Source organism: Leucoraja erinacea, chromosome 26 (genome assembly GCF_028641065.1).
Source record: "Leucoraja erinacea ecotype New England chromosome 26, Leri_hhj_1, whole genome shotgun sequence".
In the NCBI taxonomy this organism is placed as follows: Eukaryota; Metazoa; Chordata; class Chondrichthyes; order Rajiformes; family Rajidae; genus Leucoraja; species Leucoraja erinaceus.
In genome coordinates this window covers 28,897,243-28,924,599 of record NC_073402.1, presented here as the reverse complement: position 1 = coordinate 28,924,599, position 27,357 = coordinate 28,897,243, and the positions used below count along the sequence as shown (strand labels likewise).

The following is a 27,357-nucleotide window of genomic DNA, read 5'->3' as shown; positions in this document are numbered from 1 at the left end:
CCCTAGTGTGCAGGGAAAGTGGGATAACGAAGAACTAGTGTAACGGGTGATCGATGGTCGGCATGGACTCAGTGGGCCGAAGGGCCTGTTTCCGTGCTGTATCTCTGAAACTAAATAAGTCAGGTAATGAAAATCTCACAGTAAATAGGGACCTGGAACTACATTAATCTGATTTATTGACCCATTGGCCAAACAGCAAAATCTTTGCCAGGTACTTAATCGCATATTTTAGACTTTAAAATGTGATGTTATGGTAACCATTTTACCCCATGTTTCTGCTGCACGACTTGTTTGTGCCACAGTCTTAAACGCTACACAGTTTTTTGGCCTTGAGTTATTCACAGTTCAGTTTAGTTTATTGTCACGTGTACCGAGGTACAGTGAAAAGCTTTTGTTGCGTGCTAACCAGTCAGCAGAAAGACAATACATGATTACAGTCAAACCATTTACAGTGTACAGATACATGATAAGGGAATGACGCTTAGTGTAAGGTAAAGCCAGCAAAGTCCGATCAAGGATAGTCCGAGGGTCACCAATGAGGTAGATAGTAGTTCAGCACTGTTCTCTGGTTGTGGTGGGATGAATCTGTTCCCTGATAACAGCTGGGAAGAAACTGTCCCTGAATCTGGAGGTGTGCGTTTGTTTTCACACTTCTGTACCTCTTGCCCGATGGGAGAGGGGAGAAGAGGGAGTGGCCGGGGTGAGACTGGTCCTTGATGATGCTGCTGGCCTTGCCGAGGCAGCGTGAGGTGTAGATGGAGTCAATGGAAGGGAGGCTGGTTTGCGTGATGGTCCCCGGAGGCTGCGTCCACAATTCGCTGCAATTTCTTGCGGTCTTGGATGGAGGTGTTTACCAAACCGTGCTGTGATGCATCCTGGTCAAATGCTTTCTATGATGCATCTGTAGATGGTCCAATACAGCGAGCAAGGTAGATCACTCGACGAAAAAGACGCAGTACGGTCATGGGCAGATTCACGGGTCATTTTCGGCCCCATTTCCGTAACCGGCTTCCGTCTCCACACCAAAGATCCCGTAGCGGAGCAAAGATACTAGTGCGGAGACGGAAGCCGGTTACGGAAACATCCTCGTAAAAATAAAAGTTCTTTGGTGAAAATCTTCTCCTCATTTTCAGAATTATAATTTATTAACACAAACTTCCCCCGCAACGTTGATTACACTGCGAGTCAGGTCGGGTCGGGTCGGGTCGGGCCGGGTCGGGTCGGGTCAGGTTACTGAAATGGATGAAAAAAAGGCCCACGTTCCGCTCCGTTGCGTACTACACGTCAGCCCATTGCATTTATCAGGAGTGGTCTATCTTGCTCCGCTATAGGATCTTTGGGTCCAACAGCCTATTATGTCTGGGTCACAAAACAGCCATCTTAGTAACCAAAGCACCAGTAACCTCAGACAGATTGGACGGACTGCAACGGGAACTTAAATAGACGCACACAATGTTTTTAAGAAGGAACTGCAGATGCTGGAAAATCGAAGGTACACAAAAATGCTGGAGAAACTCAGCTGGTGCAGCAGCATCTATGGAGGGAAGGAAATAGGCAACGTTTCGGGCCGAAACCCTTCAGGAAGGAAATAGGTAACGTTTCGGGCCGAAACCCGGAAGGGTTTCGTCCCGAAACGTTGCCTATTTCCTTCGCTCCATAGATGCTGCTGCTCCCGCTGAGTTTCTCCAGCATTTTTGTCGTCAGCCTATTTTGTAATGTTTTCCAATCTATCACAGCCCATTCACACTTAAGCCAACAATGACCATTCTACATTTCCTTCAATCGGTCGTTTTCACACCTTACCCTGCCGGGTTTCGGCCCGAAACGTCACCTATTTCCTTCGCTCCATAGATGCTGCTGCACCCGCTAAGTTTCTCCAGCACTTTTGTCTACCTTAGACGTGCAAAATGTTGGATTAAAGCTATATTTTCAAAGTTCACTGCACTTAATCTGTGCGGTGGAAATAAACACACACACACATATGTAATTCAATTCTTAATGCTCTGCAGGATTAAGCTGCCCTAATCATTACATTAAATAAACAAACCAAATGCGGAGCGGTGTCTTAAAGGCATTTGTAATATTTCCTCTCAACAAAGAAGGCACGCTATGTTCAGGAGTTCAATAGTTCACACTAGGCATTAGCGCAAGCATTTCACCACAGTCTCGCCGTGGCAACATCGATACCCCACCGTTTTCCCAGTTAACCGGAGAGGACAGAAGGCAGTGGTGGAGCTGCTGCCTTACAGCGCCAGGGCCCCCGGTTCGATCCTGACTACGGGTGCTACATTGGGAGAAATGTTGCATTCATTATCCAGTCTGCATCCTGCGGGCATGAACATTGAATTCTCCCAATTTTGTTAGCCCTTGCTGTCTCCTCCCATCCCCCAGCCCTCGGGCTCCTCCTCCTCCTCCCTTTTCCTTCCTTCTCCCCGTCACCCCCTATAAATCGGAAGAAGGGTTTTGGCCCGAAACGTTGCCTATTTCCTTCGCTCCATAGATGCTGCTGCACCCGCTGAGTTTCTCCTGCATTTTTGTCTACCTTCATTATCCTCGATCCCTTCTTTAGTTTGGTTTAGTTTGGAGATACAGCACGCAAACATAGAAACATAGAAAATAGGTACAGGAGTAGGCCATTCGGCCCTTCGAGCCTGCACCGCCATTCAATATGATCATGGCTGATCATCCAACTCAGTATCCTGTACCTGCCTTCTCTCTATATCCCCTGATCTCTTTAGCCACAAGGACCACATCTAACTCCCTCTTAAATACATCCACAAACAGGCCCTCCAGCCCCCCTGAGTCCGCTCCAACCAGCAATCCACGCACACTCGCACTATCCTACACACTAGGGACAATTTACAGAAGCCAATTAACTTCCTTACCTGCACGTCTTTGGAAGGTGGGAGTGAAACATTTAGGATTGTTAAGGGTTTGGACACGCTAGAGCAGTGGTTCCCAACCTTTTTTTGGCCATGCCCCACCTAATCACCTCTAAAATCCTGATGCCCCCCCCCCCATGTGGTGATATATAATTCTTATCATTTAAAAAGTGAACTCCGTTTCAGCTGAAGAAGCTTAAAATGCCAATACCTTGGTTGTAATAACTACATAATAAAGACCTTTTTTACCCCAAAAAAATTATTTACTCAAAATAACATCTGAAACATAAACTACATATGTTTACCTGATGGAAAATCCAAAAAAATTGCCCCCCTTAAAAATCAAATTGCCCCCCTGTGGGGCATATGCCCCACGTTGGGAGCCACTGCGCTAGAGGCAGGAAATAGTCCCGATGTTGGGGGAGTCCAGAACCAGGGGCCACACACAGTTTAAGAATAAGGAGTAAGCCATTTAGAACGGAGACGAGGAAACACTTTTCCTCACAGAGAGTGGTGAGTGTGTGGAATTCTCTGCCTCAGAGGGCGGTGGAGGCTGGTTCTCTGGATGCTTTCAAGAGAGAGCTAGATAGGACTCTTAAAAATAGCGGAGTCAGGGGATATGGGGAGAAGGCAGGAACGGGGTACTGATTGTGGATGATCAGCCACGATCACATTGAATGGCGGTGCTGGCACGAAGGGCCAAATGGCCGACTCCTGCACCTAATGTCTATTGTCTATTGAAACTGAGCACCCAGAGACGCAGGTCACCCGCAGAGTACAAAGCACCCGTGGCAGGTCGAACGGGTCACTGGCGCTGGGGAGCGCACATACGTCGGCGTTCACTTGCGTACGGAAACGAAGGCACAGCTGTGGTCGGTTTTCGAACAGCTGATGTGGTCCACTGGCGCTCCGGGGTCGAAAGGCAGAAATGCCTCCCTGCCACCAAAGCAACACAAACTGTAATCAAACTGTACCAGGAGTCAGATCGACCTCAGCCCAGTGTTGCCACGTTAAAATGGCACAGCTGCAAAGGACCCAAAACATGTTTGCCTTTTCCAGGATATGTAGGCATCTGATGTGGCTCCGAAGGGAACATACACACTCCGGGGATCGAAATGGCCCAGGAAATGCCTCCCTGCCACACCAAAGCAACACAGACTGTAATCAAACTGTACCAGGAGTCAGATCAGACCTCAGCCCAGTGTTGCCATGTTAAAATGATTAGCACACACCAACTGTTAGGCCACTGTTTCGGGCCGAACCATTTCAATGCAAAAGCTATATCTATGGAGCGAAGGAAATAGGCAACGTTTCAGGCCGAAACCCTTAAGGAAATAGGAAACGTTTCAGGCCGAAACCCTTAAGGAAATAGGCAACGTTTCAGGCCGAAACCTTTAAGGAAATAGGCAACGTTTCGGGCCGAAACCCTTAAGGAAATAGGCAACGTTTCAGACCGAAACCTTTAAGGAAATAGGCAACGTTTCGGGCCGAAACCCTTGCGGGTTTCGTCCCGAAACGTTGCCTATTTCCTTCGCTCCATAGATGCTGCTGCACCCGCTGAGTTTCTCCAGCACGTTTGCCTATCCTTGTCTAGATGAGTAGACAACACCTCTAGACTATCAGACAACACAAGGAACTGCAGATGCTGGACAGGTGACAAAGGTTCAGATCGGGAACCTTCCTCAGGCCGGTTTTGCTAGCGAGAGACCAAAAAAAAATAGGACAAATCAGGGCCAGAAACAGATGACCTCAGCCAGGGAGGTTCCCTGATGGTTGGATTGAGTGAGTTGTTAGCCCAGGAAGATGCATCTTGTGAAACGGAGAGCTGGCTCATGGGCTCTTTGTGGAAGAAGGGAAGACAATAGACAATAGGTGCAGGAGTAGGCCATTCGGCCCCGAGCCAGTCTTCATGGCTGATCATCCCCAATCAGTTCCTGCCTTCCTTGTCTCCAAGAAGAGCCCTATCTACTTTGCAGAATGCTGCAGAGAATTCCACAGACTCAAATCGAAAAAGGTATCTCTCCGTTGTAAAAGGCTTACTCCTTAAAGTTCTGCTCGGGATGTTTCCTGCCTCTAGTGTGTCCAAAACTCAGTTTTCGGGTGTACAGCAGCTCCATCTATGGACAGTCCCGCCATCCCGGGAAACCTTGGAAATACGGCAACGTTTCGGGCCGCACAACCCTTAAGGTACAAATAGGCAACGTTTCAAGTCCAATCCGCCATTCAATCATGGCTGATCTATCTCTCCCTCTCAATCCCACTCTCCTGCCTTCTCCCGATAAACCCCCCTACTTACTAATCAAGACTCTATCTTCGCCTTAAAAATGTCAATTGACTTGGCCTCCACAGCCTTCTATAGCGATGAATTTCACAGATTCATGGAACTATCTCTCCTTCTCCACCCCATTTCCCTGCCTTCTCATAACCAGCGCCTCTCCAGGTTCTCCAAAGACATTGCCCGACCCGTTGAGTAACTCCAGCACAGAGATAGACACATTCTTGATTGGAACCAGGCTGTCAAGGGTTATGGGAAGAAGGCAGGAAAATGGCATTGGGAGGCCGAGATCAGCCATGATTGAATGACAGAGTGGACCCGATGGGCCGAATGGCCGTATTCTCCTCCTATAACCTGTGCACTCATGTCTGCCCCAGCCAGCGATGTAAACTTGTTACCAGCGTGGCTCCATAACGTCATGTTAAAATGAATCGAAGTCCTCCCAGACTAACGTTATGACTAAGGAATTCCAGGCTGGTCCAGAGACAGGCTGAGCCATCTGGTTTGTGTACCAAAAAACCACATGGAAAACCAAGGCAGTACAGAGGCACGAGGGGAGAAGAGACGGGGTCACATCAAAAGGGAACAGATTCACATGAAGATGATTAAAATGATGCCCCTGTTTATGAGAAGGCGATGTGAGCAGAGTCTGGGAATGCTTCCTCCGCCACTTCTATCAATGTCTCCCTCCACCACAACCTTATACCTTGCATCTCTCTCTTTCCCACCAGAGCAGCTCTAGTTTGACATTATTACAAGCACGGTGTAGGTGTCAATGGGTGTGTAGTGGGCAGCACAGCGGCACAGCAGGTTAAGCTGTGGAATTATCATGAATGATTTCAGCCTGATATCAGTGATTAAATACTGCTGTCTGATCAAATGCCCGATTACCCCAGCTGTCTGTTTAGTTGTTAATCATGTTTAGTTTATCGCGTTTAATCTGTTTAGTTTAGAGCTGCAGCGTGGTAGCAGGAGGCCCTTCGGCCCATCGAGTCCATGCCGGCCACTAACACAGGGTGTGATCTTCGGTTTCCTCCCTCACTCCAAAAACGTACAGGTTTGTAGGTTAATTGGCTTGGTAAATGTAAAAATTGCCCTTAGCAGGGTGTTAATGTGCGGGGATCACTGGTCGAAGTGGACCCGGTGGGCCGAAGGGCCTGTTTCCGTGCTGTATCTATTAAACTAAAAAACTGCCTGCTGTTCCTTGTGCCTCCTATTACTCGCTTGTTGTTAGTTTTCAACAGGGGATATTTGGTAGAATAATCTAACCTTGTCCCTTGCTTATTTAGCAGTAACACACAGAGAGGAATGTTTGGTTGCTACAGCTCTCAGGATGTGGTTACTGCCGGCAGATCACGCCCAACCCAAATTCTCTCGACAACACTCGGCATGTTTGGACATTTCTGAGGAAACCACAATGCTCTTTGTCTGGGTCTGAGACGCACGTTTTCTTCCTAAAGTTTAAACACATTACGGACAATTTACATTTATACCAAGCCAATGAACCTACCAACCTGTACGTCTTTGATCGCTGACCAGTGATCGATGATGTTAGTTTCATCTCACGCACTAGGGACAATTTACAGAATCCAATTAACATACAAACCTGAGGTACACAAAATTGCTGGAGAAACTCAGCGGGTGCAGCAGCATCTATGGAGCGAAGGAAATAGGCAACGTTTTGGGCCGAAACCCTTCTTCAGACCCATACAAACCTGCACGTCTTTGGAGTGTGGGATGAAACCGGAGCACCCAGGAAGTCACAGGTAGAACATGCAAACTCCATACAGGCAGCCCCCATGGTCAGGATCAAACTCGGGTCTCTGGCGATGTTAAGAGTGTGCTGCACAGTGGCGCAGCAATAGAGTTGCTGCCTTACAGCGCCAAAGTCCCAGGATCGATCCTGATTACGGGTGCTGTCTGTACGGAGTTTGCACGTTCTCCCCATGACCTACGTAGGTTTTCTCCAGGATCTCCGGTTTTCTCCCAAACTCCAAAGACGTACATACATGTTTGTAGGTTAATTGGTTTGGAATAAATGTAATTTGTCCCTAATGTGTGTGTAGGATAGTGTTGGTATGCGAGGATCGCTGGTCGGTGCGGATGTGGTGGGCCCACTTATCTCTAAACTAAACTAACCTCAGCAGGTCAGGCAGCATCTGTGGCGGGAATGGACAGATGATGTTTTGGGTGGGGTCTGAGTGGGACAATGTTGATCGGTCGAGAGGAACAGCATCATGACACCCCATGCAAACAAGAATCCCAAAATTCCAACTATAGCTCCAACTTGTGGTCTGCTCCAGAATTAATCCATCCACATTTCTTCTCCAGCGTCAGGAAGACTTGATCGGATCCAGTTCAGTAGGCTCTGACTTGGATGTGGGGGGGTTATCATGGATTCCACCGCCTGTCATAGGTGAGGTTAGGAGATGCGAGAGGGGAAAGTTGGATGGAATACCGAGTCAAACCACCATTCATTCTGAGGACGGGTCGCGACCCAAAACGTCACCCATTCCTTCTCTCCAGAGATGCTGCCTGTCCCCGCTGAGTTACTCCAACTTTGTGTCGACCATCCCAATCTTCTGAAGTCTGAAGACAAAAATGCTGGAGAAACTCAGCGGGAGCAGCAGCATCTATGGAGCGAAGGAAATAGGCAACGTTTCGGGACGAAACCCTTCCGGGTTTCGGCCCAAAACGTTACCTATTTCCTTCCTGAAGGGTTTCGGCCCGAAAAGTTGCCTATTTCCTTCGCTCCATAGATGCTGCTGCACCCGCTGAGTTTCCCCAGCAATTTTTGTCTACCTTCGATTCTCCAGCATCTGCAGTTCCTTCTTGAACAGGTCAGGCAGCATTTCTGGAGTGCGTGGATAGGTGCTGTTTTGGGCTGGCACCCATTCACATTAAAAAAAGTTTTAAAAAGCACCATAAATACATACAACTTTTTATTTAAAATATATTTGTGGTCTTACAGGTGTAGCTTTAGCACGTGGATGACAAAAGGTTCTAAATCTTCTAGAATTTAGCACACACGGCGTCTCTTTGTATTAAACGCTCTTTGTCTCTAACATTTGATCTGACAAAACCAAAATAAAAAATGTCCTGCTTCTCCACGGTTTAAAATGTGCAGGAATTAATTGCAAGTCAAATTGGCATTTCAGGCAAATGTGTGAATAAGCAGCTAAATCTAACAGAGGCATTTCAATGTACATACATCAGTTTATAAACTATCCTTGTAGTTTCAATCAACCTACATCATTGTTACAACATTAAAAAAAGCCTAACAGCATTTGCATTGACTGTAGACACTAGGGTTGGCAATGTTAGATGCCAATAATTCACAGTTTAAAGAGAAACCTTACATCTTGGTATACCGTGATAAAGGAATCCATGATACAGCGGTTACAAAAATACAGCCTTTTAAGTCCAATGCACCATGGCACTGAGGAGCATTACACAATTCCATGTCCTGGACAAGTACAACACAAATATACTCCTGCAGGAATTTAAAGAAACACGTTGCTTTAATTGCACTCTACAACCAAAGTACTTTCGATATGTAGTTCTTGTTTTAATGCTGGGTGACAAATTTATCAGATCATTGCAATAAACACAAGCTCTTCGGGAAATGGACATGAAGGAAGACATCTTTAGAACATCTATAATAGGGCAGAATGAATTTTGATTTGTCAATTGTCTAAATCAACCTTAAAACTTTCTCGTTCTTTCCTCCTGATTGACGATCGGGCTGCACTGTGGCGCAGCGGTAGAGTTGCTGCCTTACAGTGCCAGGGATACGGGGTCGATCCTGACCGCAGTGCGCTGTCTATACAAAGTTTGTACGGTCTCCCTGTGAATGTGTGGGTTTTCTCCTGGTGCTCCGGTTTCCTCCCACACTCCAAAAGATGTGCAGGTTTGTAGACTAATCAGGTTTGGTAAAATTGTAAATTGTCTCTAGTAGTAGGATAGTGCTAGTGTACGGAGCGATCGCTGATCAACGCGGGCTCGGTGGGCCAAAGTTGCACGCTGTATCTCTAAAGTGTAAAAAATTGGTGATTCCAGCACTTTCATTTTCAAAGATGTTTTGCTATCAGACCCTGATCAATGCTAACCCTGCAGAACCAAGGAAGAATGCTAGAGTACAGGGATCACTGCTTGGCACGGACTTGATGTGCCGAAGGGCCTGTTTCCGTGCTGTATCTCAACTGTAGGTGACGAAATCTAGTGTAGAACACAAAGCTGGAGTAACTCAACTTGTCAGGCAGCATTTCTGGAGGACATAGACAGGTGATTTTTCGGGTCTGGACCTTCAGACTGATGGATCGATCGAGTGAAACTATAATGAAGCAAAAGGATGCGATTCCCAGTGTCATAGCTGGTGCTTTGAAAAGTTGCCAGTATGCACGATAAATAAACATACGCCACGTGGCCAGAAAACAAAATGTTTCACTTTTAAGAGATGGCATTTTGCAGTACCGTCGTATCAAAAGCACTGATATGGGGCCAGTAATTCTCCCAAGCAGTATCACTAACAGAATTATTGATTGTTATCCCGTTCCTACTTGGGGTAGCTTAGAGTGTTAAAATCGAACTATGAATGTTACATCATTACTTTATAACGTACACATGGAAAGTACTTTAGTGGCTGATGCTGCCGGGCTGTGGAAAAAACAAACGTTTTTTACTGATGTTCCTTTCTCTAAAGCAAAAAGCACCATGCAGGATTGGGATGGGAAAGGAAGGGAACAAACCTCGAGAGGACTCAGCCATAAACAGCACCTCGATACAAGTGGCTGAACCAGCAAAAAATTGACTAGAATAACCAGTGAAAACAATCAGCCTCCAATTGATAGATTCAGCAAATTGTAGTTTTAGTTTATAGAGATAGAGGAAACAGGCCCTTCGGCCCACCGAGTCCGTACCGACCGGTGATCCCCGCAGATTAACACTATCCTACACACACGAGGGACAATCTACACTTATACCAAGCCAATTAAGCGACAAACCTGTACGTCTTTGGAGTTGGGAGAAAACCGAAGATGTCGGGGAAAACCCACGCGGTCACGGGGAGAACGTACAAACCCCGTACAGACAGCGCCCGTAGTTGGGATCGAACCCAGGTCTCCGGCGCTGCAAGGCAACAACTCTAACGCTGCGCCACCGTGCCGCCCTGACATGCAGCACATCCACAGATGCTCAGAAAAGGGGTGCCCTGTAAATAGTGTGAAACACTCACAGCCAAACATTTAGAGTCATACAGTACTGAAAGCGACCCTTCAGCCCACCGAGTCAATACTGACCATCAGACACCCACAATCCTACTACACTCATCCCATTTTTAGTCCCCTCACATTCCCATCCATGCCCGTGAGATTCTACCAACACACACTCCGGGCAATTTACAGAGGCCGAATAACCTACCATCCCACACGTATCTGAATGGCCAAGGAGCCTTGTGCACCGAGGTGGGAGCGTGCAAACTCCACACAGTCAGCCATCCAGTCAGGATTGAACCAGTCACTGGAGCTGGGAGGCAGCAGTGCCTGTGCCCTTCTGCTACTTATACATTTGTCGGTATAAAATGGGTTCAGAGGACGGTGGCATTGTAGGTTGGAAAGGATAAATAAGTAGAATCATTTAAACAGAAGAACTGGAGTTGACAAGTTGGGCCGAAAGACCCTTTTCCATGCTGTATCGCTCTATGATCATAAAATCAAAGTCTTTTAGAACTTGTGTTTATTTTCTAGGCCAAGACTGAATAGCTGGATGGTGACAAGTTACTGCGTTTTTCAAGGAGACTTCAAACCACACATTGGTTGAATTGTCCCCGAATAACATAGCTGAGTGACAATGGATTTCTCAATGACCATCAGTCGGGTGCTTTCAATACATTCCAAAAAATATTTGATCCAAGCAATTTTAAAATAATTGAGCAATATTGGTGATTCTGACAAGCTAGATAGACATCACATAACATCTTCAAAATGATTAGGGAAATTGAGTGACATTATCTTTTTTTTACCGAAATTCATCTCGGCAACAGCGAGCGGTCGAAAAAAACCTTTCCATAAATATTGTGAAGTGTAAACATTGTAAGTGGTACAGCTGGAGCAAAGTTTGCAGCCCTAGTGTTTACAGTGACAGGCAAAAAAATGAAATGCCAATTTGATTTTTAAAAAATGTGGCCAAAAGTAGTTTATTTGTGTAAATACACACTCAAAATATCCTAAAGCTCATACTAATATGGCCGGGAAAAAAAACACATCAACATTAACACTCACACACACACACACACACACACACTTGCTCTCATAAGACAAAAAGTTCTGATGCATTTGCACAGCAGTTAATGCTACAGAATACCCAAGGCATTAGAATGAGTTGTGATTTGGTCAGAAGTGCTCCCACTTCCCCGAGTATGCTGCACCTTTTGGCTCAATCCCATGAACTTGATGCCCCAAACACTTGGCAGTATTGAGGAGACCAGTCAGTGCATGAAATCTACAGCAGGTCCACTGTTAAAGCAGCAGCAGCAGCAGCAGCAGCAGCTTTGTGTTTCCAGCTCAAATCGAATCGGAACGACGGAACGCGATTTCTTCCCTTTTCGGAGTTACATGCTACTGGGCTGCTGGGCTGGCGTAGTTTGGCGAGGGAGGGTGTACATCGCCCCCAGAAATTGATCCGCGATCCGACCGGCTTCCCTCAATCCACTCAGTAAAGCACCATGAACTGTCGCCGGGTAGTTGCGGATGGTATGTTCGCCAGCAAAGAAAAGACGGGGCACGGGCTGCAGTAAGGACACAATAAATTTACACAAATAAACAGTATGGTGTACTTTTGATAGCTTCCATAGAGAGAGTACATTAGGATTTACTAGAATGTTGAGGTTTCAACAACTAAGTTACAGAGATAGGTTGAATACTCTGGAGCGCAGAAGGTTAAGGGGGGACCTGATAGAGGTCTTTAAAATGATTTATAGAGGAGGAGTTGTGATGTGGCCTTTGAGAATGGGAAGATTCAAACAAGAGGACATGATCAGGGAGAAGTTTAGGGGTAAGAGAACGGCAGGTACGGGGATACTGAGTTGGATGATCAGCCATGATCATATTGAATGGTACGGTGCAGGCTCCAATTGGGACTTGTAGGGCCGAATGGCCTACTCCTGTTATATGGTTAATTTCTATTGATAGCTTCCATTTCAATGTTAAAGAAGATTATGACAAGCTCCCCGTCTAAAGACGGGGGAAAAAAAACCCAGAGACAGACAGAATCTTGACGAGTACAGGTGTCGGGGGTTATGGGGAGAAGGCAGGAGAATAGGGTTAGGAGAGAGAGAAAGATAGATCAGCCATCATTGAATGGTGGAGTAGACTCGATGGGCCGAATGGCCTAATTCTACTCTTATATTCTACTTCTAGTTCATAGTTCTGAAGGGTTTTGGCCCGAACCTATTTCTATCGGGTTTCCCCTCTGCCTCTGACGGCCTAGAGAAAGCAATCCAAGTTTGTTCAAGTAGGAACTGCAGGTGCTGGAAAATCGAAGGTAGACAAAAGTGCTGGAGAAACTCAGCGGGTGCAGCAGCATCTATGGAGCGAAGGAAATTGGTAACGTTTCGGGCCGAAGCCCTTCAGGAAGGAAATAGGTAACGTTTCGGGCCGAAACCCTGAAGGGTTTCGGTCCGAAACGTTGCCTATTTCCTTCGCTCCATGGATGCTGCTGCACCCGCTGAGTTTCTCCAGCATTTTTGTCTACCTTTGTTTTGAGTTGAGTTTAATAACCTGATGACTGTGGGGAAGTAGCTATTTCTGAACCTGAACATGCAAACTCCACAAACTGTAGACAGCCAAAGTCAGGATGGAACTCGAGTCTCTGGTGCTGTCTCTGGTGCAGCAGCTCCGCCATTTATGTGGTGTAAACAGTTTCAAGAGTACCTTTATAAAGGAAGCTAAATAACCAGAAAGGCTGTGTTCTCGGCGCTATTGGGCACGGCCACAATGGGCAGAAGTCGTTTACAGAGCCGGCACAGGCTCGACAGATTAATATTCACCCTCCTCCTGTGTTGAATGATTCCATGCCCTAGGTTAAGCTCACAGTGACTGGCTGATGACCAAACATTCCTCATGAAGTAACTCGAGTGCTCAATGCCACAAGCTTAGACGCCTGGAGCGCACGCTGCAAATTCCTGACAAAATCAATTTCCATCTCCCTGCTGCTTTCTTTTCAGATGCCTCATCCTTTTAATAAGCACTTGGTCGCACATCATCTTTCCATTTATCAGAGGGAAACAAGTAGGTCACACACCGTCTCTCGCAGCTTGCCACCAACTGCTCTCATGTTACCGCAAGGTAAGTGCCTATATTTCCCCCCCAGTCCATGGGGCAAGAGCACAGAACAGGCAGCAGCTCGTCACAAACTAAATCCACCCATTTTGTCTCAGCTCAACTCAACTCTGACACAAATAGGTGGCAAAACACTTTACACTTCAATAAGCCAATTGGATTTTCTGCCTTAAAAGCAGATCCTGTTTTTCCTCAGATAGTCAATCCATTGAACCCTGGTACTGTCGAGATAACTTTGTAAAAGTGAGGGTATTTACAAGAGGCATCCAGTGCTGCTGTATACCACACTGGAATGTCAACTATACCATCCAGGTATAATAGTTTGAGTTTAGAGACACAGCGTAGAAACAGGACCATCAGCCCACTGGGTCCACACCGGCCACTGATCAGCCGTACACTAGTTTTACATCAACCCTGCTTTTCCATCCATTAGGGGCAATTTACAGCAGCCAATTAAACTACAAACCTGCACGTCTTTGGGGAAATCGCGTTTCCTGAACGCATCTTTAGGAAACCGGAGCACCCAGAGGAAACCCACGTGGTCACGGGGAGAACGTACAAACTCGGCAAAGACCACACCCATAGTCAGGATCAAACCCTGGGTTTCTGTCGCTGCGAGGCAGCAGCTCTTTCACTGTAGGCTCCATAATAGTTCCAGTCAATAGTTCCCTCTCGTTTGTGTTTGACCCATTTCTCTGCACAGTTCTGATTTGTGGAAGGATATGGTTTCAAAATTCCCCACTGGATCCTTAGTTTAATCGGGTCGGCCCAATCATAAGTTCGAAGAGCAGAACTAGGCCAATCGACGCATCAAGTCTACTCTGCCATTGAATCATAGCTGATCTATCACCACCACCCCATTGCAATATCTACAATTCTAGCACCAGTATTCGGATCGTGGTGGAGCAAGCATATCTGTGGTGCTTTGCTGTCAGTAAATCTACAATAGAATGGACAAAAATAAATACCCACGGTGGTCAGTGGCATAAGAGACCCAGGTTCGATTCTGACTTTGGGCGCAGTCTGAATGGAGTTTGCATGTTCTCCCTATGACTGCACGAGTTTCCCAGTGCACCGGTTTCTTCCCGCTTCCTAGAAACGTGCGGGTTTGTAGCTTAACTGGCCTCTGTAAATTACCTCCAGTGTGCAGGGAATAGGTGGGAAAGTGGAATAACATAGAAGAAGTGTGATGGTCAGAGTTATGAGTTTACCTTATTGTCACATGCACTGAGGTACAGTGAAAAGCTTTTGTTGAGTGCTAACCATTCGGCAGAAAGACAACACATGATTACAATCGAGCCATTTACAATGTACAGATACATGATAGAGGGAATAACGTTGAGTGCAAGATAAAGTCTCAGCGGGCCAAAGTGTCTATTTCCATGCTGTACATTTCAAACAAGAGGGAAGTTTCTTCACCAAGTAAAAGATGCCGGGTCTAATGGCGAGTCTTACCTGAGGAGCACCAGGGATGCTGGGGCCTGGGGTGACAGGCTGTGCCATCAGGTCATAGTCATTACCCGAAGAGCCAGCAGCAACATAGGAATAGGAGCCACGTGCCCAAGGATCCGCTCGCCAGCGAGTAACAACAGTTTCTTTCGGCTGCAAGGATAACATTACATGCAGAAGACAAAGAGAAAAAAAACAATCAATGAGATGGTAGCAGACTCCCTTCCTACCGCAGAGAGATGGTTTATTCAGTCATTTAGTGCCTTTCAGCCATTTCTTAACAAAACCACAAATCACGAGTGACTGAATTTGAGACAGTGGGTGGACGGTGAAGGGCAAGGTTCGTAGCTGAAGCACAAATCAAAGATGTACTATTGCTGGGGGGGGGTTTAACAGGGATGCGGTAAGGAAACGCTGGAATCTCGGATAGTCATGATGTCACTGAAGGATAAGAGGGTGCTGCGGGCCCAGGCATGCAAGGACAAATGGAATTATGACTGGGGGCAAGGGGAAAAAGCCTCCATTCTGCAATGGTTGGGCATCTGCCTTAACCGAGTTGCTCGTACGTTCTCCTCTACACTACGCCAAAAGATTAGCCACAGAAGCTCCACTCCTGAGACTGGAGCACGATGGTTCAACAGTGCTTTAGTTGTCATGTATGCTACTGCACAGTGTATATTAATTGTGCATATTCACACTTATAGTTGCGCCACGCTTTGGCGCCATTTCCAAAGTCTGGTCGGCCCACTCGCTAAATTTACACTATTCAGTACATCACAGAACTAGGAGATGTTTTTTTTTTAAATTAAGAGAAAAATCACACGGAGGTTTTAGGAACTTTGCTATCAACATATTTCTACTGTCAAGTTAAGACGCTGTTCAGGTCCCGGGTATGTTTAACAGGCTATATGCGGGGAATATTTTAGGAAAGAGGATATAAAACTAAAGAGTTTTTAATGTTTTTTTTTGTTTTTTTTTAAGTCAATTCCATTTTTTTTTTTTTTTAAATCACCAAATATCACTACACCCATTCCATTCTCTTCTATTTCTTGCCACAAGAGCAACAGCAGCATTCACCCCAGGCCACTATCCAGCCCATCCATACCTGTGGTACTGCACTGCTGCCAAATATTCCTTTGAGGATGGCTAAGCATCGGCCAACAATGACGTCGTCACTGATGTTCTCCATGATCCCTGCAGCTTCCCCAGCCACCAAGGCCAACAGGATCGGGGCTGGTAACAGATAGAACAGCTCATGAGAGGAGCTGCAAACACAAAGCACTCAAACCAAGTCCCCACGTTTGCACTTCCACAGTGCAGCCGCAATATCAATGGAATTTAAAAAAAAATCCAAACTATTTAGAAATTAGTTTCACGAATATTTCCAGGAAGAATAAATCAATAAGGAATTAATAAAGCAAGTATAACATCGAAAGACATAGGAGCTGAATTGGGCTATTCGGCCCATCAAGTCTGTTCCACCATTTGATCATGGTCGATCTATTTTCCCTTCTCAACGTGTTTCTCCCCGTAACCTTTGACGGGTGGCGCAGTGGTAGAGTTGCTGCCTTACAGCGCCAGAGACCTGGGTTCGATCCTGACCATGGCTGTTTGTCTGTACGGGGATTCTGTACATTGTCCCTAGTATGTACGATAGAACTAGTGCACGGGTGGGTGATAGTTGGTCAAAGCATCTGGTTCCATGCTGTATTTCTAAACTAAGCTACACTAAAACCATCATTGTGTCGTGTCAAATTAAAAAATCAACTCATTTGATTCATAGGAGTCTTTTAGGGAATTAATTTATTTATGCTATTCATCAAAGGAACCAAGGAGGATCTGGCGTGGAGGGAGAACAAGGGAAGACCTTGCGGGGTTACTATGTAACTTTCTAAGTGCCCTTTATGTGGTGACTATTTGCATACCTTGGCTATGTTAGCAAAGAATTTCACTGTGACTTGTCACAGGTAACAATAAAGTATTCAACTCAAATCAATTCACTTCAATTCTCCAGACTTGGCGATGTGGTTTGACTTTTACACTTCCTCTGAAATGGCCACATCAAGATATTCAATCCAGGACATTTAGGACATTGACAAGAACCATCGGTGGTGCCAGAGCTTTCAACACCCCTCATTCCCACACTGATCTGTCTGTCCCCAGCCCCATCCACTGCCAGGGTGAGGCCAAATGCGAACTAGAGGAACAGCACCTCATTTTCTGCCCGCATGTGAATATATTCATTTGATGTAAACTGTTCCCGCCTGCTCCTGCTCTCTTAAAATTTGACAGGATTGATTTGAAATTTGGATTATTGTAGTTTTAATGAAAACAAATGAAATTGCAGCCTGCAGGTAGGTCTGCAGCATGTTAAACTTCAAGGATGGTTGATTTAATGCAAATAAATGGGAATTAACTTATGCTATAGGACAACAAGCAAGGCCTAACCTTCCCATGTAGAAGTTACAACTAATGGTCAGGAGCTAATTCCACCAACATTTAATTTCATGAAATTGATGTCTGAAGAAGAGTTCCAACCTGATCCATGTTGCCTGACCCGCTGAGTTACTCCAGACACCTTTAAGGCAACACCTGCAGTTCCTAGCGTCTTCATGAAACTTATGTCTTCTCTGAGGAATTTCATTTTAATGGTCAGAACATCCTCACTGACTTATCCCTCCGGCTAACCCAGGCTCAAGGACCAAAATCAATGATAGATGCATTTCACCCAATACTCTCTAAAGTACAGATTACCAACAGTGCTCAAAATGGATCCTTCTGAAAGCAAAATGGCATGAGGGAATATATCGATAATATTTCAGTTTTTAAATATTTATATTATCCTGTAGCTACACAAGCCTGCGGCCATAAAAATAAATACTGACTGAAATGGAGATAACAGCAGCCTCCTTTTTTATATTTAGTATAGACAATGAAGTGTTATAGACTCTCTGACATATATCTAAGTTAACCCACCAATACTTCAAATCCTAATGTACAATCAAACACACATTCTAACAGTTAATCAACCGTATTAAACTTTTGTCAATTCTAGTAAACGTTTTAAGTTGATTGCAAGTTAAGGCTACCATTACCATGAAAATGTGATTTTATTTATTATAAAGAGCAAAATTAAATCCTTAACTTTTACCAAATTGAATTAAAACTGTTCTTTCATTTAAAAAAAAATCATCTTCGCTTGAAATGTTCAAAGCACCACTATGAAGTTACATTACACCTGGTTATTCTTTCTTCCTTAGCAAAGTCGGATGTCTTTACTACATGAAATTGCACAAATACCTTTATAGAGATTCCAGAAAAGAAATAATTCTCCCCTGCTGGCAGTAGTGCTTCCAACATGACCAAAAAGATTTACACTGGGGTCCCAGAACACACGATCGAAACACAATACAACCTGCAGGGAAAATATTCATGGATACTAAATTATTATGCTTGCTTGCTTCAATCGATTGTGGATCATCAGCAGTTACCCAAACCATACTCCCAGAGCAGTAGGATTTATTGCAAGGGGCTCGGTAGAGTCATAGAACCATACAGCACATAAATAGGCCCTTCGCGGCACAGCAATACTTGCTGCCTTATGGCGACAGAGACCCGTGTCCCATCCTGACCACGGGTGCTGTCTGTACAGAGTCTGTACGTTCTCCCTGTGGCCGCGTGGGTTTTCTCCGGGTGCTCCGATTTCCTCCCACACTCCAAAGACGTAGGTCAATTGGCTTTGGTAAAATTATAAATTTCCCCTAGTGTGTAGGATCGTTCCAGTGTATGAGACGATCGCTTGTCTCCACAATCTGTGGGCCGAAGGGCCTGTTTCTGCGCTGTATCTCTAAAGTCCCACTTATCCATGCTAATTAAATTGGCATTCTGGGCTAGACCCATTTGTCTACATTTGGCCCATATCTCCCCAAGCCCCTCCTTTCCATATATATGTCCAAATGTCTTTTGATAGAGTCAGGGTACACTTCCAGTAGCAAGCCAAAATTAACCACAAACAAATAGGTAATTTAACACTTTGATGACGTAATCGAAATGAGATCACAATCAGTCCAGCAGCCAAGCTTAATGCTGCCTCACCTTGTTGAGGTTTCCAAAGCCCATACGCTGAATGGCAGAAGATTTCCACTCGGGGAGGGGTGGTACAAACTGAACTGCTGGCGGCTGCTGTTTCAACACCCCCAGGGGGAGAGTACATAAAACGGCATCACATTTGTAAATGTACGTCTGGCTGTTGGAACGAGTGTTCTGAGCAATGACTTCACATCCTGCCAAATAAATTAACAGAAATTAACGCCACCCAATTCGCACGGGAACGCGGTCCAGACGTGGAACAAATCTGCCAACAATAACATGGTAGTTCTGTTCAAGCCCGTGCAGAAAACTGTCACGCATTCCACCCCACTTCCCAGTCAATGAAGATGCAAATGCAGGCTGTCCTTGTCCTTCAAGCCACAGCTAAAATCCCATTGATTTCCAATGTACATCTCCTTTTATTACAGAAAAGAGTCCAAGAATTGATTTAGAGGAAAGTAAACTGCGCTCCTCTAGTTGATTAGATTTGTTTTATAAATCACTTATTGAAGCATGGCGCCGGAGAGGTGGCGACTCTTGTATGGTCTCAGTATAATCTGCTACTCCTACACTCTTGTCCTCAAGTATGTTCTTGCCCGTGTACAGCAAGGTTATTTCCACTGAACTGTATGCAAAGGGAAGTCAGTACACGTGACAATAAAGTACCGTGAAAGAAAAATATAAAGACGTCAATTTAGAGAACTGGTCTCAGTGACTTCTCTTCCCGTATCTAATTGTAAAAATTCGCCATCCAAACCAAGTGATCAAAGTGCAACCAACAGTCATCAAATCTGTAGTCTCATCAATGTGGCATTCCACACTGGAGGGAGAGCTGGCAATTATTTTGGTTGAGGACAGCGATTTGGCTTCAAATAAGAACAATTTTCCCATTGACGGTTGAAGAGCCGGCAGACGAATTAAACTGATGAACTGTGATGGAATGAAGGCTTGTTTTAATTGACGCTATTTACTGCACTTTCATTACTTGCCTTTGCGAGCTCTTCAAAATGAGTTACGGGGCCTGAAAGCTGCATCACTGATGCCACACCATTACAAACAGGTAAAGCGTGATCAGTTTGACGCCCAACTAGCGATACCCGTAATTAATAAATAGAGTTTCAGAAAAAAATATTTGCACATATCCATTAAAAATCTGGTGGAGGCTTGTGTACCATTTTGATCATAAACGAAAGGATCAGAATTAGGCTATTTGGCTAAAATTAGTCTGCCCCGCCATTTCATCATGGCTGATTTATATTCCCCCCTCAAACCCATTCTCCCCGTAACCTTTTATGCTCTTACTAATTGAGAACAATTAATAAGGCTTTGCTTTAAAAATACGCAATACCGGCCTCCATAGCAGTCTGTAGCAATGAATTCCACAGATTCACCACCCTCTGGCTAAAGAAATTCTTCCTCATCACTCTGGGTGGCGCATTGTTGCAGTGATAGAGCTATGGCCATACAACAGTGGAGATACCCGGGTTCAATCCTGACTGTGGGTGCTGCCTGTAGGTTAATTGGCTTCTGTAAATTGTCCCTAGTATGTAGGATCAAACTAGCGTACAGATGATTGGTGTCCGGTGCGGACTCGGTGGGCCGAAGGGCCCGTTTTCATGCTGTATCTCTAAACTAAACATTCCAAAGGTACGTCCTTTTATTTTGAGGCTGCGCCCTCTTGTCTTAAGACTCTCCCACAACTGGAAACATCCTCTCCACACCCATTCTACCTAGGCTTTTGATTTTTCCGTAAGTCTCAATGAAATCCCCCCCCCCCCCCCCCCCCCCCATCCTACCAAACTGCAGTGTGTACAGTTTGCTGGAGAATGGAAGGTAGACAAAATTGCTGGAGAAACTCAGCGGGTGCGGCAGCATCTATGGAGCGAAGGAAATAAGGCAACGTTTCGGGCCAAAACTCTTCTGCAATCTGAAGAAGGGTTTTGGCCCGAAACGTTGCCTATTTTCTTCGCTCCATAGATGCTGCCGCACCCGCTGAGTTTCTCCAGCAATTTTGTCTCCCTGCAGTGAGTACAGGCCCAGAGTCATCAAGTGCTCCTCATATGCTAACCCAATCATCCCTGGGATTTTTGAATAGATTGCTAGGTTTAAGGATGCACTTTCAATTCATCCTTGACAAATTTATATTGCAAAGGGAATAATAAAATTGATCTGTTAACAGTGATCATTCAGCTCACATTTTTAGTCCTTTCATTTGGCAAAAAAAAAACATGAATTATTCTTTCTCAAGTAAAAACAAACATCAAGAAAGCAAATTGCTTAAAATACCGCAGAAAGCTGCTAAACCGTACCAGATAATAAAACCTGTGCTCGGACTAGATTCTGGATGATTTAATTACTTAAAAGGTTTGACTGCAGCTTGAAATATATGCTCCTGAGTGTTAACTGACCTGCTGTCAGAGAGACCAGACACCTCAGACGTTACCCATATTATTTCTCGTGTGCAGCCAGCAATAAAAGCATTCATTATTTAACCTGCATTGAATTATCCACCACTGTGTAGTCTGGATGTGCTACATCTACAAAATGCACTAAAACAGCTTGTCAAAAGTCCTTGCACATCAACTCCAAAATCTAGCTATCTAATTGAATTTAGCTATTAGAAGGCGAGGCTAAGATTCTAATGATTTTAAAGCCTTCCCATACTGACGATCCGGTCCAGTTCTATGTGGACCAGTTCTGTGTGCAAAGGAGCAAATAAACAGAATTGTTACTACTGACCTGAGGCAGTATAGCGGACTTGTCGAACAACTGTATTTAATTTAATGTCAAGGCCTTCGGCAAGTGCCACAGGAACACAAGAGTAACCGTTCCGTACTGTTAAGTGACTGCCCGTGAATTCAAAGTCATCATCCTGTGGAAATCAAAATAGGAAACAATTCCTTTATTTGTAAATGCCACAGATGTTGTATCATTTGTCTCCGTTCAAAACCAACAGCAATTCAAATATACAAGCCTCCAATTGCTCTCGTTCATCATGATTCATAGGATATAGGAGCAGAATTAGGCCATTCGGCCCATCATGTTTACTCCACCATTCAAACATGACTGATCTAACTTTCCCTCTCAACGGCATTCTCCTGCCTTCTCCCCACAACCCCGGCATCCTTATTAACCATCCTTTTGTGACTAAAATGTTTACTTACATATGCAATTATAAAATATTTAAAGAATACAGAAGGGCTCAATAAAGCAACTTTGGAATGACAATACCAACGGGATCCAGTGATATGAATTACCCGAGCATCTCCATTTATCGTAAATGGAACAATACAAGTTGCTGAATATGCAGCCAGAGTAAGGAGCAAAAATGATACAGCATGTTCAGATCATGCATGAACTGAGATGGATCCGTACACTGTCCATGGTGGTACAAAACAATCTTGTCATGGTTAAGTTCCAAATGCATTTTACTCTAAATGTCCATTTACCTGGTCCCAGTGTTTCAACGAAAGAGTGGAAAGCGGTGTTGCATTCGCAAATTCCAAGTTAGCAAAATGCCAATCCAGTATCTGCCGGTCCCTTGATGACAGGTAAACATCACTGAAACATAGAGACACACTTCAAAAATTATTATTTTTCTGAAACACTCCGCTGTTACAATTTATTTACTCTGGACCACAAAAACCTTTACCGTGTTCTCAGTGTTCTGAACCTTCACTTGGTTCGGAAAAAGAGAGAGATCTACAATAATTACAGGCAGCATGGAGTGAATGAGGTGCTAGAGGAGTATAAAGAATGTAAAAAGAATCTTAAGAAAGAAATTAGAAAAGCTAAAAGAAGATATGGGGTTGCTTTGGAAAGTAAGGTGAAAGTAAATCCAAAGGGTTTCTACAGCTATATTAATAGCAAAAGGATAACGAGGGATAAAATTTGTCCATTAGAGAGACAGAGTGGACAGCTATCTGCAGAGCCAAAAGAGATGGGGGAGATATTGAACAATTTATTTTCTTCGGTATTCACCAAGGAGAAGGATATTGAATTATGTGAGATAAGGGAAACAAGTAGAGTAGCTATGGATACTATGAGTTTCAAAGAAAAAGAAGTACTGACACTTTTGAAAAATATAAAAGTGGATAAGTCTCCAGGTCCTGACAGGATATTCCCTAGGTCATTGAGGGAAGTTAGTGTAGAAATAGCAGGGGCTATGACAGAAATATTTCAAATGTCATTAGAAACGGGAATAGTGCCCGAGGATTGGCATACTGCACATGTTGTTCCATTGTTTAAAAAGGGTTCTAAGAGTAAACCTAGCAATTATAGACCTGTTAGTCTGACTTCAGTGGTGGGCAAATTAATGGAAAAGATACTTAGAGATAATATATATAAACATTTGGATAAACAGGGTCTGATTAGGAACAGTCAACATGGATTTGTGCCTGGAAGGTCATGTTTGACTAATCTTCTTGAATTTTTTGAAGAGGTTACAAGGGAAATTGATGAGGGTAAAGCAGTGGATGTTGTCTATATGGACTTTAGTAAGGCCTTTGACAAGGTTCCTCATGGAAGGTTGGTTAAGAAGGTTCAATTGCTGGGTATAAATGCAGGAGTAGCAAGATGGATTCAACAGTTCATTGGCTATATTTAAGAGGGAGTTAGATGTGGCCCTTGTGGCTAAAGGGATCAAGGGGTATGGAGAGAAGGCAGGTACAGGATACTGAGTTGGATGATCAGCCATGATCATATTGAATGGCGGTGTAGGCTCGAAGGGCCGAATGGCCTACTCCTGCACCTAGTTTCTATGTTTCTATGTTTATTGTTGCATGTACAGACAGTGAAAAACTTGTTTTGATGGCTGTCCAGGCAGATTATATCATATATAAATACATCAGAGAGCAGAATATTGTTATGGCTACAGGGAAAGTACAGACTAAAAAAGTTCAAAAGGTTACAAGGTAGATTGGAAATTCATTCTTAACATACAAGATGTCCGTCCATTCAAGAGTCTGAAAACAGGATGGTTAGAAGCTGGTCTCAAATCCAGTGGCACACGCTTTCAAGCTTTTGTGCCTTCTGGGGGTGGGGGAAGAGAGAATGGCCAGGGTTGCGAGTCGGCTTAGATTATGTTGGCTGAATTGCTGAGGCAGCGTGAAGTACAGATGGGGTGGGATGGGAGCATTTAAGATGGAACTGCAGATGCTGGAAAATCGAAAGTAGACAAAATTGCTGGAGTAACTCAGCGCTTGAGGCAGCATCTATGGAGCGAAGGAAATAGGCAACGTTTCGGGACGAAATTTCAGCCCAAAACGTTGCCTATTTCCTTAAGGGTTTCGGGCCGAAATTTTGCCTATTTCCTTCACTCCATAGATGCTGCTGCACCCGCTGAGTTTCTCCAGCATTTCTGTCTACCCTCTTGTTACCCTTTCATCTCTGCCCTTTGTCCATCCAGATAGGAGCAGAATTAGGCCATTCGGCCCATCAAGTCCATTCCGCCATTCAATCGTGGCTGATCTATCTTTACTAACTATCTTATACGCTTTTCGGTCCAAAACTCTTCAGGAAGGAAATAGGTAACGTTTCGGGCCGAAACCCTGAAGGGTTTCGGCCCGAAACGTTGCCTATTTCCTTCGCTCCATAGATGCTTCTGCACCCGCTGCGTTGCTCCAGCACTTTTGTCTACCTGGAGTGGGAGTAGGCTGGTCAGTGTCATGGACTGGGCTGCATCGACAGCTCTCAGTTGCAGCACAGCAGTACAAGGTCGTCAAGTAAACTGACAGGTACTGCATATATAATCTCAGCAAGAATCAGCAGCACGCACCCGGTACGTGAACAGCATGTCATTTTTAATACCTGGGTGGGTTCGCCTCTAATTCTTGGAGTTTTTCTTCAAGCTTCACCTGGGCTTCTGCAAGTTCATCATACTCCTGTTGCGGATTCAAACAAAATAGGCTGGTCATACACAAGGCACTGCAAAATGCTGGTTCTAAAAACGGGGCCCAAAAGTGCTGGAGTAACTCAGCGGGTAAGGTAGCATCTCTGGGCAACTTAGATAGGTGACATTTCAGATCTGAACCTTTCGAGTCTGAAGTGGAGTCCTGAACCGAAACATCACCTATCCATGTTCTCCGGAGACGCTGTGGCTGACCTGCTGAGTTACTCCAGCACTGTGTCTTTTCATAAAATAAAAATAATTCAGTGTGTACTGTGTGTGGCACGAATAAGCCACGTTTCTATCCCAGCCTAAAGGACTGAACATTCAGCGACAGCATTTACATGATTAAAAGGGCAGAAATTTCAATCCAGATTCACTTTTTTTAATTTCTATCAGCTAGAAGTTCTATCAAAAAAAAGCAGTTTTAACCCAATCTCAAAAATAATCCTCGTCTTGGAGTGTCTCAAGGAGTATTATTGGGAAAAACATTCACAGCATTTAAAATTAAGTAACAAAAAGAGAAATGAGACAAATAACAAAGAGCTTTGCAAATTGGCATAGGGTCAATCCGATCAGCTTTAAATCTATGGCTCAACGATTAGCGAGTGAGAAATGGGTTTCAATTTGCAGTGCTGGCACTAGTATTGAGAGTCGTGCTGATGGAATGGGTTTACTTGAAATGAGATGGAAACAGCACCCAAGAGAATTGAACAAATAAGTCCTTGCACTAAACAGTGATTGCTGGGTGTAGAGTGGGGGGGGGTGGGGGGGGGGGGGGGGGGGGGGGGGGGGTGCTTCTGGTGAACAGAGCCAATTCCTTGCCTGGGATCAACACCGGCCCTTTTACATCAAGGAGCTCGCAGTCTTAGATTGAGACCGACATCGGGAAGCTCCAAAAGCCGCACCAAGTTCGATTAGCCCTGACCTGGGGTAGGTCGCCCAGAGCGGGGGGGGGGGGGAAGCTGAGATTTCCCCACCCGATGCAGGAGATTGATCGCCTCGACGAGGAGGCCTGCTGCCAGCCACGGGAGTAAGATCATCCCGTCAATGGAAGGTTAGAGGCCACTGACCACTGGAGTACAAAGGGGGGGGGTGAACTTTTTTTCATCTTCCATCACAGTGAGGAATGCGGAGGAGTTAAAATGTTAAAGTGTATTTTGTGTGTTCTGTTGCTTTTAATTGGTATGACTGCATGGCAAATCAAATTCCTCATATGTTGGAAAACATTCTTGGCTAATAAAGTAAGATTATGATTCTGGTGTTGGGGAAACTTAGAAGGTTTAAGAGAAAGAACAAAAGTAATAGTCCAGACGGTTGAACAGTCAATGACAACCAGTCTAATTAAGAAACTAACACGCATCCTAACTAAAACAGAGCATATAGTCATAAAGGTATGCCCACATTCGCCAAATGGAATCAGAGAAGGACAATGGTAAAAAGACAAAGCTAAAGACAGTACAGAAGCATTAATATGCAATTTACAATAAAGACATGATAGAAGGCTGTTAAGATAAGAGATCACAGTACTCGGGAAACAGGAGCAGTGGGATGTGTGTTAGAATGGATTGAAAAATACATTCCGTGTGATAATCAGAGCGATGGAATGAATATTTCCCCTCCCATCCCCCCAGACTAGGAAGCAACAAACAAACTGTCCCCGATCATCAATTCCGTTCTTGGACGTCAAAATCCCAGGAATATTGGAGAAAAGGTCGTGCAAATGAGGAAAAATAAACGCTTTTAAAAAATAGATGTTAACAAGCCGGAAAATGGATTAGCCCACGGGACTGGATTTAAGTGTGAATGAGGGTGGCTATGCAGGGATTGGATGGCGTGCAGGCACAAGGTTTGTTTACTTCGGCATCGTGGCCTCGTGGGCTGAAGGGTCTGTTCCTGTGTTGTACCTTTCTACGTTCTAAATGATACAAGATGAGCGGCGCAGAAGAGGGAAGTGCGGCAGCAGGGAAATGAAATGATCGCCAAAATTATAATTGCCTGAACGAGGACAAGCAAGCTGCAAAAAGATGCATGTTGAAACAAGGGTATTGGTTCTATAAATTAACATTCTGGGTGAGTTTCTTCAGAAATAACTCAACATATGGCCCATTTCTAAGGCAAGTTGAATTCACCCCCCAATAATTATTTTAATCTTAATTCTGTATTACTCAATTTATCAGGAATTAAAATATTTTTCATTTTTCATTCATTTAAAATTATAATTTCTGCTTATTATGTACCACTGCAAACAACCTACTGGAGGAACTCAGCAATTCTCACAGCATCTGCAGAGGGAAATGGACAGTCGATTTCTCAGGTCTCGACCCAGGACGTCAACTGTCCATTTTCCTCCAAAGAAGCTGCTCGACCCACTGGGTAAAGAGCAGTTTGTTTGTGGCTCCAGATTCCAGCATCTGCATACTCTTGTGACTCCTTCTC

The 27,357-nt window shown here is 44.6% G+C and overlaps 1 protein-coding gene across 2 annotated transcripts in view; it reads right to left on the bottom strand.

The window, feature by feature from the left end:
• Positions 1-10,781: 10,781 nt before the first annotated feature.
• Positions 10,782-27,357, bottom strand: part of kdm1a (lysine (K)-specific demethylase 1a) — a 41,207-nt gene continuing 24,631 nt past the window's right edge. For both annotated transcript variants that reach the window (XM_055656585.1, XM_055656586.1), the window contains exons 14-21: positions 24,840-24,913; positions 22,481-22,592; positions 21,771-21,903; positions 19,038-19,225; positions 18,243-18,357; positions 16,048-16,175; positions 14,949-15,095; positions 10,782-11,941 (exon numbers count right to left, since the gene is read on the bottom strand). In XM_055656585.1, the coding sequence (XP_055512560.1) occupies positions 11,765-11,941; positions 14,949-15,095; positions 16,048-16,175; positions 18,243-18,357; positions 19,038-19,225; positions 21,771-21,903; positions 22,481-22,592; positions 24,840-24,913 (1,074 nt within the window). In that variant the 3' untranslated portion in view covers positions 10,782-11,764. The remainder of the gene's footprint in view (positions 11,942-14,948; positions 15,096-16,047; positions 16,176-18,242; positions 18,358-19,037; positions 19,226-21,770; positions 21,904-22,480; positions 22,593-24,839; positions 24,914-27,357) is intronic.